At 39.4% G+C, this 20227-nt stretch overlaps 1 protein-coding gene across 3 annotated transcripts in view; it reads left to right on the forward strand.

Moving 5' to 3' along the window:
• The window catches only part of sdk2a (sidekick cell adhesion molecule 2a), a 143988-nt gene that overhangs the window by 108139 nt on the left and 15622 nt on the right, over positions 1-20227 (forward strand). For 2 of the 3 annotated variants that reach the window (XM_079873527.1, XM_079873528.1), the window contains exons 16-37: positions 2907-3047; positions 3244-3425; positions 5824-5939; positions 6111-6306; positions 6410-6508; positions 6592-6783; positions 8395-8516; positions 8609-8718; positions 9848-9998; positions 11495-11732; positions 12446-12561; positions 12650-12839; positions 12922-13020; positions 13961-14155; positions 14239-14440; positions 14538-14641; positions 14888-14958; positions 15069-15204; positions 16057-16113; positions 17035-17136; positions 17318-17433; positions 19267-19453. In XM_079873527.1, the coding sequence (XP_079729653.1) occupies positions 2907-3047; positions 3244-3425; positions 5824-5939; positions 6111-6306; positions 6410-6508; positions 6592-6783; positions 8395-8516; positions 8609-8718; positions 9848-9998; positions 11495-11732; positions 12446-12561; positions 12650-12839; positions 12922-13020; positions 13961-14155; positions 14239-14440; positions 14538-14641; positions 14888-14958; positions 15069-15204; positions 16057-16113; positions 17035-17136; positions 17318-17433; positions 19267-19453 (3122 nt within the window). The remainder of the gene's footprint in view (positions 1-2906; positions 3048-3243; positions 3426-5823; positions 5940-6110; positions 6307-6409; positions 6509-6591; positions 6784-8394; positions 8517-8608; positions 8719-9847; positions 9999-11494; positions 11733-12445; positions 12562-12649; positions 12840-12921; positions 13021-13960; positions 14156-14238; positions 14441-14537; positions 14642-14887; positions 14959-15068; positions 15205-16056; positions 16114-17034; positions 17137-17317; positions 17434-19266; positions 19454-20227) is intronic. The other variant, XM_079873529.1, reaches the window with a different exon arrangement.

Genomic DNA, 20227 nt, shown 5'->3' on the forward strand with positions numbered 1-20227 from the left:
AATCTGCTGCCCAGGATACCAAAGTCCTCGACGGACTTACAAAAAACAAACTGGGAAAATATTAGGGGGAAAAAAAATTGTGTAGCTGATGCAATACCACGTCAAGAGCTAACATTCCTGGAGGCGAAAATGCATAACACACTATTATGAGGATGCCACATTGTTCTCGAACACAGTGGTCAAAGTGGTGAACTTCGTGGAGGTTTCATCATTTGACACCTAATTTATAATTTAGCATATGAAAAACAAATGATCAAGGTTTGGCTGCTTAGCATTGCTGGTAGATGCTGTAACTCTGCAGGCTAATTTAAAATTAGCATTTTATCTGGATTAAATATTTTTTAAATACGTTTTCCTGCTACCATTCAAAATCTCACCAAGGCTTTATTTATTGATAAAAAAAATACAGTAAAAACAGTAATATTGTGAAATAGTATTACAAATTAAAATAACTGTTTTCTATTTGAATGTGTTTTAAAATGTAATTTATTCCTGTGATGGTAAAGCTGTATTTTCAGCATCATTACTCCAGTCTTCCGTCACACGATTCTTCAGAAATCATTCTAATATGATGATTTGATGCTCAAGAAACATTTCTTATCATTATCAATGTTGAAAATGATCAATATCCATGTTTCAATTGTGCTGCGTAATATTTTTGTGGAAACTGTGATCAATTTTTTTTCCAGGATTCTTTGATGAATAAAAAGTTCAAAAGGACAGCATTTATTTGAAAAATAATCTTTTGAATATTATAAATGTCTTACTGTCACTTTTAAACAATTTAATGCATCCTTTATCAGCTGAATAAAAATATTTATTTAAAAAAAAAACTTACTGACCTCAAACATTTCAATGGTACTGTACATATTTGCACATTTACATCATTTTGATTCATCCTCCTGGTTCAGATATTTGTTCAGATTCATTCACTGATTCGTTCAAATTACATATTTACTCCAGTAGTTGGTGATAAATAAGCATGTTATAGATGAGTTATTGAATTGATTTGAACTGAACTCCCTTGAACATAGACGGCAGATTTTAAAATCATGTATTATCTGAGCAAGCAGCTGCCAGTGAGATGAATGGGAATGCTAACAGGTATTATAAACCTCCCTGATTCTGATAAACGCACCACAAACTCACAAACTTATGCAACAAAAAAAAAATTACCATCCGTTCATTCCCACAGACTCTGAGCTCATCTAACACCAGATCTATTCTCTCAACTAACAACTTCCACTCATTTTGCAACTTGCAGATCAGAAGACACTCTTCTGTCAGCACGTTCAGACTGGGGGAACCCGCAGAGGTGGGGGTGACATAACAGCACTGCGCCGCTCAAGGATCCGTGCCTATTTCTTTGATCCTAAAACACTGCGCTTTATCTCAGCCACAGAACTGCAACTCTCACGCAGGAGATATCAAGATGTCAAGTTAAATAGATTTAAGAGGAGTCTTGCTGGATTTTTTGTACTCTGTGTCATTAGCCAATTTTGGTTGTGGCGTCTTTGATCATCTGACGTCAAGTGAAAGCATGTATCTCGAGGGCCACTGCTCGAAATGCAGCCAGCGCTCAGACGGCTTCTGAGATCAAAGTCCTTAATCGGTATTCACCGGCAACTGGTGCATTACAATGACACACAGACACAGTCAGGATATACTGTATGTGGGCAATGGGCCCTATTTTAACGATCTAAGCGCATGGTCTAAAGTACACGGCGCAAGTGCGTTTAGTCCGAATCCACTTCTGAAAGTTTAACAACGGGAAAAATGGTCGGCGCCCCCGGCGCATGGTCTTAAAGGGTTGTCCCTATTCTCTTAATGAGTAATTGGGTGTGTTTTGGGCGTAACGTGCAATAAACCAATCAGAAGCTCATCTCCCTTTCCCTTTCCCTCCCTTTCCCTTTAAAAGCATCTCCCTTTCCCTCCCTTTCCCTTTAAAAGCATCTCCCTTTCCCTTGCGATCGCGCCATGGTGGATTCGCTGAACGCTTTTCCAGAGCGCAAACAGAACTGTTTGTGTGAGCGCACAAGCAGACCATCTACGCGACAAGCCAGATTCCACCATATCTTTATGTACACAATATTAATATTTTACATAGTAATCATTTTATTTTTAATATTTGGCTAGTTTGCGTGCTGCTGTGCGTCCCTGTGTGTGTAATAAGCAGAGTGTATGCGCATTGTGGAACTGCCTATAGGCTCATATTACTAATGTGCCCTTTAAATAACAATAAAAATACTGTGCCATTGACTTTAGACCAGGTTTCAGTTGCTCAATGGCATAGTCTATTTCAGTTGCCTCAAAATAGCAACGCGCCAACAGTGCACCTGAACACACCTCGTTTTCAGACCAGCACGCCCATGGGCGCACAAATAGGCGCAAATGCATTTGCTATTTAAACAACGTGGCGCAAGACGTGAAAAAGATAACTGCGTTGGGCTGAAACTAACAAAAAACACTTGCGCCGGGTGTATGATAGGGCCCATTGTCATAAATGTGTTTATATCTGAGCTATGAATATTGTAGATCTGGTTTTTGCACAATAACGTTCCTTAGTTTTTCTCAAAATCATACAACCTTGCTTATTTCCATTAAAATATGGAATCTTGTCTCTGCTTATTAAAATAATAATAACACAAAAAAAAAAAAATCACATTTTCAATGAGGTCTGAGCTTGAACTTGCTGCATATTAATCTTCCAGTGATTCCTCTCTCTCTCTCCATCTTTCTTTTAAATTATATATTTTGTATTTTTGTCTCTGTATTCGATGGTACACTAAATCAAGGAAGTAATTGGGTGGATAGCGAGGTAACCGACTCAACCCTGTGTCACATAGCCATTCCACTTTCTCTTTTAATCTCTTTTTTGGTTCTTTCTCCCAATTCCCTGTTTTTAGAGTACCATTACCGGAGGAGCCCCCAAGCGCCCCTCCTCAGACAGTGATAGCCAGTGGCCGAACCAACCAGTCCATCATGATCCAGTGGCAGCCGCCCCCTGAGAGCCACCAAAACGGGCCGCTTCAAGGCTACATCATCAGGTGAGAGATCTCTGGGACTTTCCTTTACACAATCAAGCTGTTCTCAGCAGAACTTCATCTTCTAGAGTAGGTCGCGTCTACCCTGGTTCAAGTCCCATTGGAACCCTACTCAGTGAGAGCTCCTTTATTTGAGTCTCAGAAGTCATAGGACAGATGCTTTTTCCATGTCTCTTACTATTCCCACCATGCCGCTCAGGTACTGTCTGTCTGGATTACCGGTGGACTGTCAGATGAAGAACATCACTAACCCAGACCAAACAAATCTTCTGCTGGAGGACCTCATCATTTGGACCAACTACGAGATTGAGGTGGCCGCTTATAACGGGGCAGGCCAGGGCGTCTACAGCCCCAAAGTCACGGAATGGACCCTACAAGGCGGTGAGGACCTTGAGGGTATTTTATAATCAACAGATTTCCCAGGCAACAACATAGTGTCGGCCCAGATCCGGGCCACATCTGGTACATGTGGATTTAACGCGTACCAGATGTGGGCCGGATCTGGGCCGATACTATGTTGCTGCCTGGCTTTGGCGCAAGATTTACTAAACAGAGCAAATTGCCGTGAGAGCGCAATCCCAAACACAGACGCAGCCGGATCATTTCCATAATGACCAACGCAATCTACAAAGAGCAGTGCAAATTAGATTCTGGTTTAAGACGTGCTTTTTTTGGGCGGTAAATAATAGCGCAAACACTAGTAAATTGACGAGCGCAAACCTTAGTAATTTAAATACTCTCCTCCCATAAATTTTGCGTCTGAAAAGGAAACTCATACAAATGCATATGCAATAAGGTCAACCGTAAAAATAATTTTGAGCACTTTTCAGCACTAATTTTCCATTGTGTGTCTTTGGTAAACCCTGACAGTAATTTTTAACGCCAAAAGAGGGTTTGCATTGGCACAAATGGTTAGTAAATTTGGCCCTAAATGCCTAATTTGCTATTAGATATTTTTAGATTTAATGTTTCTCATAAATTAAAGACAATTATTTATTGGTCATGTTTTCTTATAATAGCAGGGTTGAACAGTTAAGCGTAACAAATGCCATCACTATACTGTACGTTTTGTGTAAAAATGAGAAAATGGAATAAGATTATCATTATTCCTGTCTTGCTAATGAATTAAATATATGATTTCAACAGATGTAATATTTAATGTAATACTATTAAGTTATTGCTATTAAGTACATGAAGACTGGTTTTATAAAGGCTTTATTTATAATAATTCATCTTCCAGAATACGTTTTAATACGTTTTGGGAGTTTATTTTTAGTCCATCTCCTACCCTGATGTCCGTTTTGCAGAGAACTCCCAAAACTTACTGTCAGATTCTGGAAGATGAATTCTTCAAATAGTGGTAGATGAGGATGTGGTGCTGGTCCTTCAAGAGTCACTCTCAATCTGTCTGTCTATAAAGCCTATAAAAAAACAGTCTTCATGTATTTTACTACACTTCAGCTTGTGATTCTTATTAAGTGGGGGTCATTTTTTAGGATTCTTTACCTAACCTAAGTCTCTGAGATCCTGACACCTTGCACTTCTGGAGACTCCAGGTAGGTTGCAGTTCTGGAAAATGGTGGCGCTGGAGACTAAAGGGTTCCTGATGGTTTCACACTTAATTCTTCACCTTAATTCTTAATTATTTTGCAGTTAACATGTGTCTTTTCTTCTCCACCTGTTTTTGTCTGACCCTGCTGACTCAAAGAGTATTTCACTTTCCAATGGTCATGCCTTAACTGCAATCTCTAGTATTGCTTTAGTATTGCATCCTTCTCATGGGGATTTAATCATTTTTTTACTTTTAAGTCTGAATTAAATCTCTTTTTTGGCTTGTTTTATCTGTAAAAGAAAACTTGCCTAATAATTATGCACACCTGAATATAAGGCGTTTTTTTTATTTCCAGCCTTCATGAACAATTATATATCACTTATAAATGATTAAATACAAAATTAATAGTAGTTATTATGATTAATGTGGTTTGGAATTGGTAAAATGTGCCTGGAAAAAAAATATGATCAGAAAATCAACGTGCCTAATAATTCTGCACGCACTGTATATTTTTATTGTTTGATGCATTATATTTTTATATATATGGAATATTAATTTGTTTTTGTAATGGGGTAAAAGGCAGTAACATGTTTGCATGCAACATGTGAGTTGCAGCTAAATATCTGTTTTGGTCATAATTAAATATCTATATGATTTTATTTATATGATATTATATTTAATTTAATATTAGATATATGTGTATAATTTAATATTTCTGATCACTTTTTTCTTACAGTAACTTGGGTAACAGGGTTGAACAGTTAAGCCATCAACATTACAATTTGTGTTAAAACTGAGAAAATGAATGGAATGATTTTCTTGTCTTCTCATCATTTGTCATAATTTTGAGGGAAAATGAATAGTTTGTAATGGGCAAATCATGCATTTACAGGTTCGCACACAACATGAGGGTACACAGCCAAATATATATGTTTTTGGTCTAGAAATCATATTCATATAATCATATTCATACCAAATTTAAACAGATTATGTCAAAACTATGACATTTTGATGGTTGTGACAGTTGTGACAGATCAAAATCACCCATTTTAAAATGGCTGCTTTTCATGCTAGATCCATTTTTTAGATTAGATAACAGTTTATACACTGTCCAATAGTTCTCACAAAAAGAAAAGGATGGAATTATTGTCTCTGTCTCTTTTTCAGTCACTGTCCGCTCTTTGATTTCCCTCACCAACTCATCTCCTCAAATCTTCTCTTTTCAAGTGCCCACGGTCCCACCTGGGAACGTCCAGGCAGAGGCTGTCAACTCCACCACAGTCCGTTTCACGTGGAGCGCCCCGAGTCCACAGTTTATCAATGGCATCAACCAGGGATACAAGGTGAGCGTCCATCCACTGCCCTCTATTGGTCAAGCACAGGACTGCAGTGCTCTTTTTATTGTAATGGTTTCATTACTTCCAATATATGTCATGCTGAGACAGCAGCAGCAGGATTCACATTGGCTTGTGCTAAGCGATAGTGGTCACATCTGTCCGTTTTTTTTACTTCAGCTGTTGGCATGGGAACCAGGCCACGAGGAAGATGTTACCTTGGTTACTGTAAGACCCAATTTTCAAGACAGTGTTCATGTGGGTTACATCACCGGACTGAAGAAGTTCACAGAGTACTTGACTTGCGTGCTGTGCTTCACTACGCCAGGAGATGGTCCTCGCAGCACTCCGCAGCGCATACGCACCCACGAAGACTGTGAGTGTCCTTTTTACGTATCCGTCTCTACACATAACGATGCTCACTTCAGGCTTGCAGGTGTCTGTTTGAAAAGACTCAATGTGGGTGTCTGTATTCTCAGCCCCAGGACCTGTAGGTCACCTGAGCTTCACAGAAATCCTGGACACTTCTCTCAAAGTGAGCTGGAAAGATCCGCCCGAGAAGAACGGCATCCTCACAGGTACCCGTACCAGAATAATGGCGATTTCTTCTGATCTTCGGAAGTGAGTGTATTCTCAACCGCTTTCTGTCTTGTGCTCGCAGGGTATCGCATTTCCTGGGAGGAATTCAACAGGACGAACACGCGCGTCACGCATTACCTGCCGAACATCACGCAGGAGTACCGGGTCACCGGTTTGACTGCACTCACTACCTACACCATTCAGGTGGCCGGGATGACCTCCAAAGGTCAAGGTCAGCTGTCGTCCTCCACCATTTCCTCTGGTGTGCCACCAGGTCAGTTTCTTCTCATTCAAAGTTTTCTTTCACTCCAAGATTGAGTCGATACCGTCATGCCATCATTTTCCAGCAAAATTCGTATCTCCTGTATTATTATGATGACTATACTATCTCCAGCTGTTATTTCAAATAAATTAAAAATTGTGTTCATAAGATTTCATTGATATTTTGTGTGTGTTGGGGCCAGTAGACATCTGAACAACTGAGCACATTGTGAAAAAATATTTTCATGATTTATCACAACTTTTGTTCTTTTGTCAAATCAGCTTAGATAATTAATGTGGTTTAGATAACACAATATTTTTGAGTTTCTGTATATTAAATCAATCTTCTTCATTGTATTAAACGCCCACTGAAGTGCCTTGAAACACGCAGCTTTGTATGATGCGTTGACGTAATTTCCACGGAAGCTAAGGCGGGACATATTGAATGACTCCTCCCCCTTTTCAAACAGCCAATAACGTTTAGTTTACTTCACAGACTGCAAGTCGTACTTGACAGGATTTAATAGTAGAGGTGTGAATAAATTCTAGCCATTTCATTCTTAACAAACATACAGTTGAAAAACAGAATAATATGCAATAAGGTGGCCAGGTGGTATTTATAGCATAGGGGGCGGGACACTTTAGATTCTAGAGAGCATTTGATTGGACACCAGATAGTAGACAGTAGAAGCTGAAGTCCACAGTGATGTCAAAAAAATCTGTGATCCATTTTAACAGAAGTGGGAGATTAAGTTTTGAATGCTTTTATCTCCTAAATGCGAATTTTGTCATTATTTTGGAACACACTAGCTTATTCATAACCTTAAGGCTAACATATTCATACTAAAAGCTAAAAAACTTACATTTTGATTTCAGGGGGCCTTTAATTCAATTTTTTTAATTCAATGAATTCAATTTTTTAAGGCATCCAGGTAACTTCTTTTTTTAAGTTAAACCAACAATATATTTTTTTTTTACAGTGCAAGCAAAAAAAAACAACAACTTTACTGTGCTTAAAAGACAACCGGGTTGTACATTCCTTAGGACGTTAACTTTAACTGTGTGCGCTTATTAACCTTCCTCTTGATATCGCAGTTAATGAAGGCATGCTGAATATGATGGCATTGTGCATTAATATTCATAATCTTCAGCCACCTCTTAGACACAAGAAAGAGACTAAACACAGTGAGACGAGACACGGTGAAAAAAATGCTTTGAAGTTGTCCTCTTTAGATGCTTATAATGAAGCATCGGTATGCTGGATGGATCACACTGTTTTTAAATCAAACCTATCTTGTCTCACTTTTTGTTCCCCATGATGCTAATTTGAAAGCTTCTGCTTCTGCATGCAAAAATTAACTGATGGCAGACAGAAATGTGTCATGCAAATAAGGAAAATGTGAATCTCTCTTTGATTCTGAATGCATTTTTCCCCGCCGAATGCGAGGCTGAGGAATGTAAAAGTCTTTTGCATATTGTTCAGTATGGACTTACTTCAGTTTTTAATTCAGCATGAGGCATTGCGAGTGAATTGCAATAATATTGTTCCAATGCCTTTTATTTGTTTCCCACTGAGTCATTTGTACCATTCATCCTGCATTTTTCGTTGCTCCCGTTCCCATAGAGATGCCTGGACCTCCTACCAACATCGCCATCTCCAACATCAGCCCACGTTCAGTTACCCTGCAGTTCAAACCGGGCTATGATGGCAAAACATCTATCTCACGCTGGCTTGTAGAGGCTCAGGTAGTTCAGAACAAATTTACGTTGAGAGCTCAAGCTATCACCTTTTTTATTAGCCATCACTGATCTCTCTCTTTCCTTTGTTGCACGTTCAGATCGGTGTTATCGGAGAAAACGAGGAGTGGGTCATGGCCCATCAGTTGGCCAATGAGCCTGATGCACGATCCCTTGAGGTTCTGGGCCTGAACCCCTACACGTACTACAGGTCCATCCCCTGCGACATGTTGAAATCTGAGATGTACTGGGCCATTCTACAGATTTGGTTCAATGTCAGAGTTGGAAACGTCTTGAAAAAATTTAGTCTTTTCCCACAAATATTTTATGTACTGTTTAGCAAATTGTATAATATCCAAGGTACACATAATTGTGCAGTTAATTCTTATATTGTAATTTCAGAAAGTGTTGGAATATTCTTCCTCTCCCCAAATTTGTCACTACCAAAACACAATAATATATAATTTATTATATTATATTGAAGGTTGAAGGTTGAAGGTCATTTTCTTGCTATTTTATTAAAAAGTTTTCACAGGTAAATCAATAACAATTAAAATTTTAACAATATTTCATTTGCAATTTATGAGATTTGTGTATTTTGAATCCAATCTTTTTTTGTAAAAGGCTTACAGTTAAGCATACTGATTTCAAAGTTAAGGATTCATTATTTTGAATATACATTGAACCGAACACTATCATAACATCTTGTCCTGTTTCGATAGTGACAATACTACTGATACTTTTGAGCCTAGTTCAAAGATGCTAATCAGCACATGGTTAGCTAGCATAGTTTTGAACAGTTGTACACAAACAGAAAAATTAATTTTATCGAATAACACCCCAAAAAACAAAGATGTCACAACCGAAACTTTACCACGTTTCGATCGTGACTGTTTCGGTAGAGACAATTTTCGATACTTTTGAGTCTAGCTCAAAGATGCTAATCAGCACATGGTTAGCTAGGACAGTTCTGAACAGTTGTACACATAAAAACTACATTTTATCAAATAACACCCCAAAAAACATTATTGGAATAAATTGCTAAAATTATTTCAATATCATTTTCATAAGTTGAAATTTAGGTATTAAGGTTCAAGGCAGCCACCTCCCAATTGAAAGTACCCATAAATTATGATTTTATATGTATTAAGCTTACTGATATTTTAAATTTTATTGTAGGATTCAATAGATACGAGTCTTATTAAATATCTAAGATTTGAATACTTACGTGATTTTTAAATGTGTTTTTTTGGTTGTGGGACCGCAGTTTGCACCAATTCTGTAGAATGGCCCATATACGGTGCCTGTAGGCTGCGTTATAACTTGCCATTTGATTTTAGGTTCCGAATGAGGCAGGTGAATATAGTAGGCACAAGCCCACCCAGCCAGCCATCCAGGAAGATCCAGACCCTACAGGCTCCTCCTGACATCGCCCCAGCCAACATCACTCTCCGCACAGCCAGCGAGACCAGCCTGTGGCTCAGATGGGTGGTACGTATGCATTCTGGAACGTGATCGATATGCTTAAGAGGAAAAGATGCGTGTTCGTTTTAGTAGTCCGGAGATTGCATTTCCACCCATAGGAAAATTTTATTGATCAGTGTTTGCTTGTTCTTATAGCTTTGTAGAATTAATAGGTCCCAGTCTTTTATTTAAGTAGCAACTTCAATGTTTCTTATTGCTTCCTATTCCCAATTACTATGGAGAAATTATGTTATGTTAAATATGTTATTAATTTGGAAAGTTCTGATAATTAGATCTTGGAAGAAATGAATGAGAGCTGTTGGTATCTCAACTTTACTTTGGCATCTCTGCAAATTTGAGAACGTTTTCAGACATTGGGTCCCATTCACCTTAGTCCTAACCCTACCCCTACCCGTAAACCTAACCCTGTACTTATCTCTAAAATCAGAGGGACATGATGGTGAATAACACTGATGTAGAAGCACCTAACCCTGGCTGTAAGCCTAAACTTGACATCAACTGTAAACTTGTCTCTCAAATCTGTTTAATCTGGAGCTGCCGTATTGATAAATTAACTAAATTAATAACTTTTTTACAACAGAAATGAATCAACACTGAACTTACTTAAAGGAGAACTCCGGTCAATTTTAACATTGAGCTCATTTTTTTGTACATTTGGAGTGCTGTCAGTACAGAGAACAATGACAAAAATTGGTGTTGCCTACACCGTGTTATCCTCTTTTTAAAATTTGCACCCTGTTGACTTAAATGGGGCAAGTTTTAAACCTGCTTTTAGCCTCTTAACATCCTTGATGTGTCATTACAAGTGCACAGGTCATGTGAGTGATTCCTTCGGAGTGAACACGGTGAATCTGACTGCAGTAGATGTGAAAGATATGAATAAAAATGATATTTATTCAGCCAGCGCTCATACCTGTATTTACATCCTGTTTTCGGTCAAAGTCCATAGTAATCGATTGTCGAGTTCACGCGCATTGGTTTAGTACCTATGATCATGCGCGTGAACTCGACAATCGATTACTATGGACTTTGACCGAAAACAGGATTATTTTCCTGTTATCACTGTAAAGCTGCTTTGAAACAATCTGTATTGTAAAAAGTGCTATATAAATAAAGGTTACTTGACTTGACCTTGGACATGTGATCACTCATTTAGAATACTCCAAATTCATTAACATTAGAAAGAGGTTAATAACAAATGAATGTGCGTACATGTTGTGAATTTTTTGGAAAATGCACACAATTAGAGACCCATTGTCTTTTCTGAAGAGACATATGTGAGATTATTGGGGTCTTCTTCTCGGGAGATACATCAGACAAATTAGAAACTTAAGCAGAAGTCTCCATTTGCATCACATTGTTTTGGGAGAAACAGTTGGGGTATTGAAGAGATTTCATTTGTGATTTTATTTTCCTAACGCTGATAAGACCTGGTCGAGTGGTGATAAATATTCTAAGATGCTAAGATTTCTAATCTAAGTTGAAGTGTGTCTGTATTCTAGCCGCTGCCAGAATGGGAATACAATGGCAATCCAGAGCTGGTGGGCTACAGGGTGCAGTACTCACGCCTGGGCTCAAAGGTTGGGGTCCTGTCCCACATCATTCCTGACAGGCTAGAGAGAGAGTTTACCATTGAGGACCTGGAGGAGTGGACAGAATACGAGGTCAAAGTGCAGTCGTTCAATGGCATCGGGCCAGGACCGTGGAGCCAGCCAGTTCACGGGAGAACCAGAGAGTCAGGTGAGAAATCTGCTGTGCTTTCTTTCCTCCCTCCCTTGTACTTTTGCTCTTTTGTACCTTCTCAAATGCTTTTACAACAATGCTGACCTTTGAATTAATTATGATGGCTGCCCACAGGAACACTTTATTGCTCAAAGGTTGTTCCTTTATTGTCCAGGAGTATTAATGGAGTTTGCAGTTATGATTCAACTAACTTTGTATCGCCTAAAATTCTTATGAGAAATAAAAAATAGATGAGACAATTGCTGGCATACAATAAGAGAAGATACCTATAAAATAAATGTGGATAGTATAACTTAGATAATTGAGTTTTGATTTCAGACTTTAGCGTCTTAGCAAATCCAAGTTTGTGAGATTGTTGAGATCTCATCTGAAACTTTAGAAGAGATATGACACTCCCTGGGGTCTTTTCCTCCATTTGCTCTCCGTTGCTTAGAGCATTAAAAAGTTATTTGTTTCATGCAAGTATTGAAAAAAAAAGTTATTTTCTCATCATTCAAACTGTCTGTCATTCACAGTTTGATTAACAGCTGGCAGCGCAGTCGAAAACACGTTTTTACAATTATGTACCGAATTGTAACCAGACTGCATTGGCGTATGCTTTATCTTGTAAACATGTGACGGGTACAATGAATGGCAAAATGCACGCTGTTCCCGTTTGAAACTCTGATCGATCTTACAGTTGTTAATTGTATGTTTTCTCCATTTGTTAGTCCCCTCCAGTGGCCCTGCAAATGTTTCAGCTTTTGCTACCACCTCCAGCAGCATCCTGGTCCGCTGGGGTGACGTGCCAGAGACTGACCGCAATGGATTAATTTTGGGCTATAAGGTACATTGTTAACTGGGTTCCTACTAGATTTATTGAACTTGAATTCATTGCAGTAGTGAAAAGATGCATCTATTCCTCCTCATTTCAGGTAGTATACAAGGAGAAGGATGCAGAGTCAGCTCTACGTTTCTGGTCGGTTGAGGGAAACACCACTTACAGTGTCCAGCTCACTGGTCTTGGGAAGTATGTGCTTTATGAGATCCAGGTTCTATCCTTCACCCGTATAGGAGATGGCATGCCAAGTTCTCCGCCCATCTTTGAGCGCACACTTGATGATGGTGAGAGTCTAAACCACAATTAACAACCACCATAAGTTATTAAGCTTATGTTGTGCTAGTTACATTTAATTTTTTTTAACAGTACCTGGGCCTCCAGTTGGGATCCTGTTCCCTGAAGTTAGGACTTCCTCAGTGAGACTGATCTGGCAGCCCCCTGCCCAGCCAAATGGCATCATCCTTGGTAAATTGGGTGCACTATATATTATTTTTGTGACTTGTTAGACTGATTCATGATCACAGTGTGACCATGGGTAAAATCTATGGTGCACTGGGCCACGGTCTTTCACGTCAGATTGGATTGGTACACATCACAGCCGAAACTTTTCTCCCAAATGTCCCATTGACATTCTGTTGGAGCAGTCACACTGCACGATGGTACGATTGCAGAATTTCTAAGATTTACCGCAATTAATCAGCTGTCAATGAACATTAGTGTTGTCAAAAGTACCGACTTCGATACCAAGTCAGTACTGAAATTTTTAAAGTGTGACAATACCAGCATTTCGCTCTAGAATTATGAGTGCTGCTAAACACCTCTGATTGGCCATTCTGTTGAGGCGCTCAACATGTATGTCTGTGATTGGCTACAATGATCAACGCTTCAAAAACACGTTGTCTTAGACACACACAGGAGCGTTTGATAGCAGGCGTCTATCAGCGGATCCCTAATATATCCACTGATAGACGCCTGCTTTCAAACGCTCCTGTTTCTGTACTTTTGACAACGCTAGTGAACATGTCACACTAGCTGATTAAAGATTAGAAACAAGACTTACTCTGCAACAAGAGCAAACCAGTAGAAAGTTAGTGCATCCACCTCCCATTCTGGTTGATGCTAGCTCAAATCCCGCCCAGAGCAGTGTGGGTAGGACTAGTTTTTTAGGAGCCGTGATCCGGATGGGAGTGAGGTTTAGGCAGTGAGCGTAATAAAAGCTAGCTGATAGAGATACCTGTGAAGGCAACCTTACTAGATGCTAGAGGCTGTGGTCTTTTGTGTCCTTGTAAGTGCGTCCGCATCCCATTCTGGTAGGCGTTGGTTTGAATCCCATTTGAAGGGGTGCTTGTAGGACCAGTTACATGATAATCAAATTCAGAATCTACTAACAGTTTCTCTCATCTAGCCTATCAGATTGCTTACCGGAGAAACTCCTCCAGTATTACCTCCGCCATCGTCGATGTGCTCAACCCAAGTGCGCGACAGTATACAGCAGCTGGACTGAAACCAGAGAGTGTTTATGTGTTCCGCCTCACAGCCCAGACTCGAAAGGGCTGGGGAGAAGCGGCCGAAGCACTGGTGGTCACTACAGAAAAGAGAGGTACTGCTTCACCTCTCTTTACAAGGTCAGGTGCTGTTTACTACATGTCATTGATTAAAACAACTCATCTAATCTCCCCTCAGCACGCCCACAGCCCACAAGTCGTCCCGTTGTGCCTCAGGAAGAGGTCCTGGCCCGCAGTGTGCTCCTGTCATGGGAACCAGGCAGTGATGGTCTGTCACCTATCCGATACTACACAGTCCAGTACAGAGAGCTGCCCGACAGCAACTGGACTGTCCACTCGGCATCAGTCAACCATGAGGCCACCTCTTACATCATAGACAGGTAAGCCTGAATTGATCCTGTGTCAAACTTTGAGGGTCATAGAGGACCAAACTGGTAGCACCGCAGTAGTCCTACTGAACTTTTTTCCTGTTTGCAGGCTCAAGCCTTTCACTTCCTACCAGTTCAGAGTGAAAGCCACTAATGATATTGGGGACAGCGAGTACAGCGAGGAGAGCGAGGCAATCACCACTCTACAGGACGGTAGGGGCAACTGCGAAACGCTTTAATGCTGTCGAGGCCTGAGATGAATCATAATGTGGCCAAAATTGGATACAGCCAGTGAAGGGGAAAAACTACCTCATGCTTGACCTTTGGCGTGTAACCAGAACGCTGCTAACAGTTCCACCACTATTAGCTGGATTTCACTCTTGGTTGTTCGACTCTTATCAGGGTCTTTGCAGCTCCGCAATCATTAGCTGAACAAACTGTCTGTTTGTGTTCCATTAGCTCCCGACAAAGCTCCCACAATCCTCTCTGTGACGCCGCACACCACCACATCTGTGCTGGTCCGCTGGAAGGTGAGGTCTGATTCATCACTCTCTTCTGAGAGGGAACACGGGTCTTTATCTGTTGTTGAATGTTGTGTTTACAAACAGGAGATAATGATAATCTGTTCAAACCCATCCAGCCACCCCCCGAGGAGGAGATCAATGGCATTTTGCTTGGTTTTCGAGTACGCTACAGAGAACTGCGTTACGATCGCCTACGCAGCTTCACAGTGCGCACAGTGAACAGCCCACCAGGCAACTGGGCTGAGCTCACAGGTGAGTCTCAAATAAACTCACTCAAGTCTAAATTAGTATTTGTCTATCTAGCCCTGTTATCTACAAAAGCTTACAGTGGTAACAATAGCCTTATAAAAGACGGTTTGTACCATGGTACAGTCATGGGATAATATGATGACTTGATTATTATATTCATGTACCTTGGTATTACAACCATGTATTTCAAGGTACATCAAAGAATAAAAATACATAGTACATGATACTTTGAATATCTTGCATTTACATTATATCAGTTCTTACTTTCCTTGGGAATCAAACCCATGACCTTGGTGTTGTTAACGCAATACTCTATTGTTTGAGCTATAGAAAGCACAGGAAACTGCTACCATCATGGTACTTTGTCCAAAACAACATGATACTACTATGGAGCTTTGTTAATGCCCATACAACTTTTAATAAAAACAATTGTAACTAAGCCATATTGGCATTAAACCATGGGTTTTGTATGGGAAGTGTTAGTGCTGATCAAAAAGTACTTGCGTCACAATCACATGTATATAAGTACATGGAGAGCTAAACTAATTCAGCAAAATGCTAACTCGCCTGTTTTGTGTTTCCCTGTAACTGCACATTCTATTGTGGCTCATGTCATTAACATGCATGTAATTGAAGCTTTACAATGTTTGATAATGAGGGCTGTGTTAATTGTTTTCTGAGCAGTTCGTTTCTCTCGCAAAGTCTTTAGAGCTGCCAGGCTTTCCGCTAGCATGAGCTAATGCGCTAATCCAGCTCTTTTTTTCTCTCTTTCTCTTACTTTTTCTTTATCTCTCTCCCTCTTTAACTTTGATCTTGCTCACTGTCATCCTCTCCCCTCTACTCAACCGTCCTCAGCCCCGTACAGTGTGAGGAACCTGACCGAATCCTCACTTACACAATACGAGCTGGACAGTAAGTCCTGAGATTCGCTCTCGCTCTTTCATCGGTGTTTCTATCGTCATCATTTATACCAGTGTTGGGGAAACTACTTCAAGCTGTTCAAATCTGAAGTAGTTTAACTGCAGTCAAGCCATCCTATAAACAGTTAGCTGAACTACCAATAAAACTGCAATGAAGATATATAACCGTTCAAAAATTTGGGATGTTTTTTTGTTTTTGTTTTTTCAGTCAGGATGCATTAAATTAATCAAAAGCATTTTGGAGCATTTCAAATATTATATTATTTTCTTAATTAAGTTCTTAAATTCTAAATATTAAAATTTGTGAATATTACATCATACATGCTTATTAAATTCAATTTTATATTATTGTTTCTATTGAAATATGAAAGTATAATTTTAAAATTTAATTTATATTGTTGATGATTAATATTATTAAGGATATTTTTATGCATATCAATACAAACTAAATATTCACACAGGAACTCAAATCTGTCAATCATTTTCTTTTTCGCAACAGTTCTCTTTAATGAACATCTGAATTCACTAAGATGAATCAGGAAACAGTAGCTTATTACTGGAAAAGTTACTCTGATTATACTAAAGAACATTAAGTTAGCAGCATCGTTCATTTTGGTTAGTTACTCCCCAACACTGCTTTCCAGTCATCCACTCCTTCATCCTGCCAAACTCAATCTCTGAACTCCAGTTGCGAGTAGTACTCTTTCTCACACCTCGTTTATTTGCTCACACTAGAGCCCAGTCTCATTTGTCTCCCTTCTCACGTCTGACTGTGCCCATTTCTCTCCACACTGTCGTTGGCTTTTCCTCACAACTTCTCACTTCATTGGAACAGGATCATTATGTTTTAGCACCACTTAAGGTTTTATCATGCAATATTGAATAGGGTGTGCACTTTTTTTCCATTGTTCAGATCTGAATAAACACAAGCGCTACGAAATCCGACTGAGTGTGTATAATGCGGTAGGGGAGGGGCCCACCAGCTCGCCACAGGAAGTGTTTGTGGGAGAGGCGGGTAAGGACACAAGTACTCCTCCTTGATGCTCTCAGTCAATATTATTGATTTCGCAGTCTTATAAAACATGCAGTAGTGCTGTCAGTCAGTATACAGTCTAATAAATCAGTCAGTCTGGTTTGATCATCTCTCTCTCTCTCTCTCTCTCTCTCTCTCTCTCTCTCTCTCTCTCTCTCATCAGTGCCCACCGCTCCACCTCAGAATGTCGCTATCCAGTCCTCAACAGCCACTCAGCTTGATGTCACATGGGACCCTCCTCCAGTGGAGGCCCAAAATGGGGATATTCAAGGCTATAAGGTAGGACACTTCAGTGTGCCTCAGCAATTCAAAGATCAATTCAAAACTAAAACAGTGGCTCTTTGAGCGCCCCCTGATGGTGTGCAACACAAGTTCTGTGGAAATGCTGTCAGTTACCAGAGAAAATAATTCTGGATCGTCCCTCAATTCGAAAAAGCAAACAAATTATTGCTTATTTGATATGACATAGTCAACAACGCTACATTGGCTAAACCAATAATGTGAGTTTAGTGAGGGATGAAAGACGAGTATGTGTGACCTGACAAAGCCGATATACTATTGAGGCCCGTTCACTCCAAGAATGATAACTACAATGACTATATAAACGTCCACACCAGCGTACAATATGGCTCTGCATGCGCTGCAGTTTGTTGTCTGCCACTTTAAATGCTCGAGGTCTGATTCCGATTGGCTGTCAATGTTTTTATCGTTCATCAGCTGGAGAAACAAAATGCTTGTGAAAATGAATCCAATTATAACTTTCTTCTGTGTGATATGACATAGTTGTGGTGTGGACTCTGCTGTTCTTTTACATTAACATTACTGATAGTGTGACTACTGTCCTTGGTGTATATATATATAGGCCTACACATACAGCATGCTATTGATAGAGAATTGTTTTACAACTGTATTCCATTTTTTTTTTTCAGAAATGTTTTGAAACTCTTCTGTGGTTTCAGTGATTTTCAACAAACTTCCAAGGGGGCCTCAAGATGACTTACAATTATTTAAAATAAGACAAAACAAGCATGAAAATAAGCTGAAACAACTATATTTTTTATACTGAATATACATCTTTCTAATTATGCCAAGCTCTAAAATATTTTATTGGGTAGAAATTTGAGTGAGGGATGGCCTTCAAATATTGTTTTGGACAATGGGGTTCCTTGAAGTAAAAAATTAGGTTCAGATCCATTGCTTTAAAGTACTAAAATTATAAATTCTTTATGTTTCTTGTTACAATTTAAATAAATACAAGACAGTGCATAGGTCTAATTAGATGCTCGAAATGCCCATTCACACCAAGGACAATAACTTTAACGATAATTATAACTATAAAGTTTTAATAATCGTTCTAATTCAATGAGAATAGGGAAAGTTACTTTCAGAAAAAAAAAAAGTTTTTCCAGCTGATTAACAATAAAAAACTCTGACAGCCAATCAGAATGCACCAGACTTAAACAAGCTCGAGGTTCTACTAAACAACGTTATTGTGCATTGGTTTGGACGCTAATATAATTACCATTACCTTTAGTTATCGTTCTTGGTCAGAATAGGCCTTAAAGGAGAAGTTCACTTTTAAAATGAAAATTCTGTCATCATATACTCACCCTCATGTTGTTTCAAAGCTGTATGAATTTCTTTCTTATGCTGAACAGAAAGTAAGATATTTAGAAGAATATCAGTAACCAGACAGTTTTTGGGTCCCAATGACTTCCATAGTATATTTTTTTCCTACTATGGAAGTCATTGGGACCCAAAAACTGTCTGGTTACTGATATTCTTCTAAATATCTTCCTTTCTGTTCAGCATAAGAAAGAAATTCATACAGCTTTGAAACAACATGAGGGTGAGTATATGATGACAGAATTTTCATTTTAAAAGTGAACTTCTCCTTTAAGACAAGCCCGCATTCTTGCACAAATAGGCTTTTATTCTATTCTATTAGTATAGAATAATAACCAGGTGACTAATTGATCCTTAGCCTGATAGACTGATTTAATCAGACTTGGTCTGAAAAGTTTGAGGACTGCTGCTCTAAAATATTAAGCTTAATAGCCCATCAGATTGACGAATTCTGAAGTAATTAATTTGTGTGATTTGTCTTGCTAGATTTATTATTGGGAGTTTCAGCTGCAGAATGAGACTGAGCGACTCCGCACTCTCTTCCTGCCGGAGCTGAGCGTGAAGCTGAAGAACTTGACAGGCTACACCACCTACATGATCAGCGTGGCTGCCTTCAACGCGGCAGGGGACGGCCCACGCTCGCTGCCCACCAGAGGGCGCACTCAGCAAGCAGGTGACCATGGGACTCAATGCAAAATACATCAATCAACAACCAGTGAAGTGACCTTCATGCTTAACCCGCTTTGGGAGAATGTCCTAGATCTTTGATCCCACTGTTTTCCCAAAAATCCCTGCTGGAAAGGTTATTAATTTTAAATTGGACGGATCACATCATATGGATTGCATGAGGGCTATGGTGTTAGATTATGAAGGAGAATCTTGGGGGGTAGTCCGTTGGAACGGAAGCTCATGACAGTTCATTTAGGACCGGGAGCTGGGAACTGGGTTTGAGAAAATGGGCCACATATTGAGGAAGTGTTTTTTGGCAGGTCAGCTTAAGTAGAACTCTGTTCCAAGCGATTGAAAAAAGTTAATTCAGCCTTTTTCCGCTCCCTTAAAGACTGTGACAGTGTAGTGAGGAAGTAACAATGAGAACAGTACAGGCGAGACTGAATCTTGGCTCAGCTTACACTAAGACACTGGGAGATGAGCCAACTCAAGTCTTCGTGCCAATCTTCCGGAGGGCAAACTAACTCCTTGAATTACTGCAACATTACCCTGACCTCTAACAGCAGAAGAGTGCTTAAATATACATGTGCTGAAAAGTACTTTTTGAGTTTTTTTTTAAATCTAGCTGTGTCCAGGATCAAGAATATCTTTTGACACCCCTGCCAAATAGTGGGTGAATCGAGGAAAAATAATAAATAATACAGTATAAAATAAAAATAAAGAAATATTTCTTATCAGCATTATTGACAACTTTCATTATATAGTGTAGTCAGTCAAA

Source organism: Squalius cephalus (assembly GCF_949319135.1).
Source record: "Squalius cephalus genome assembly, chromosome: 1".
Classification (NCBI taxonomy): Eukaryota; Metazoa; Chordata; class Actinopteri; order Cypriniformes; family Leuciscidae; genus Squalius; species Squalius cephalus.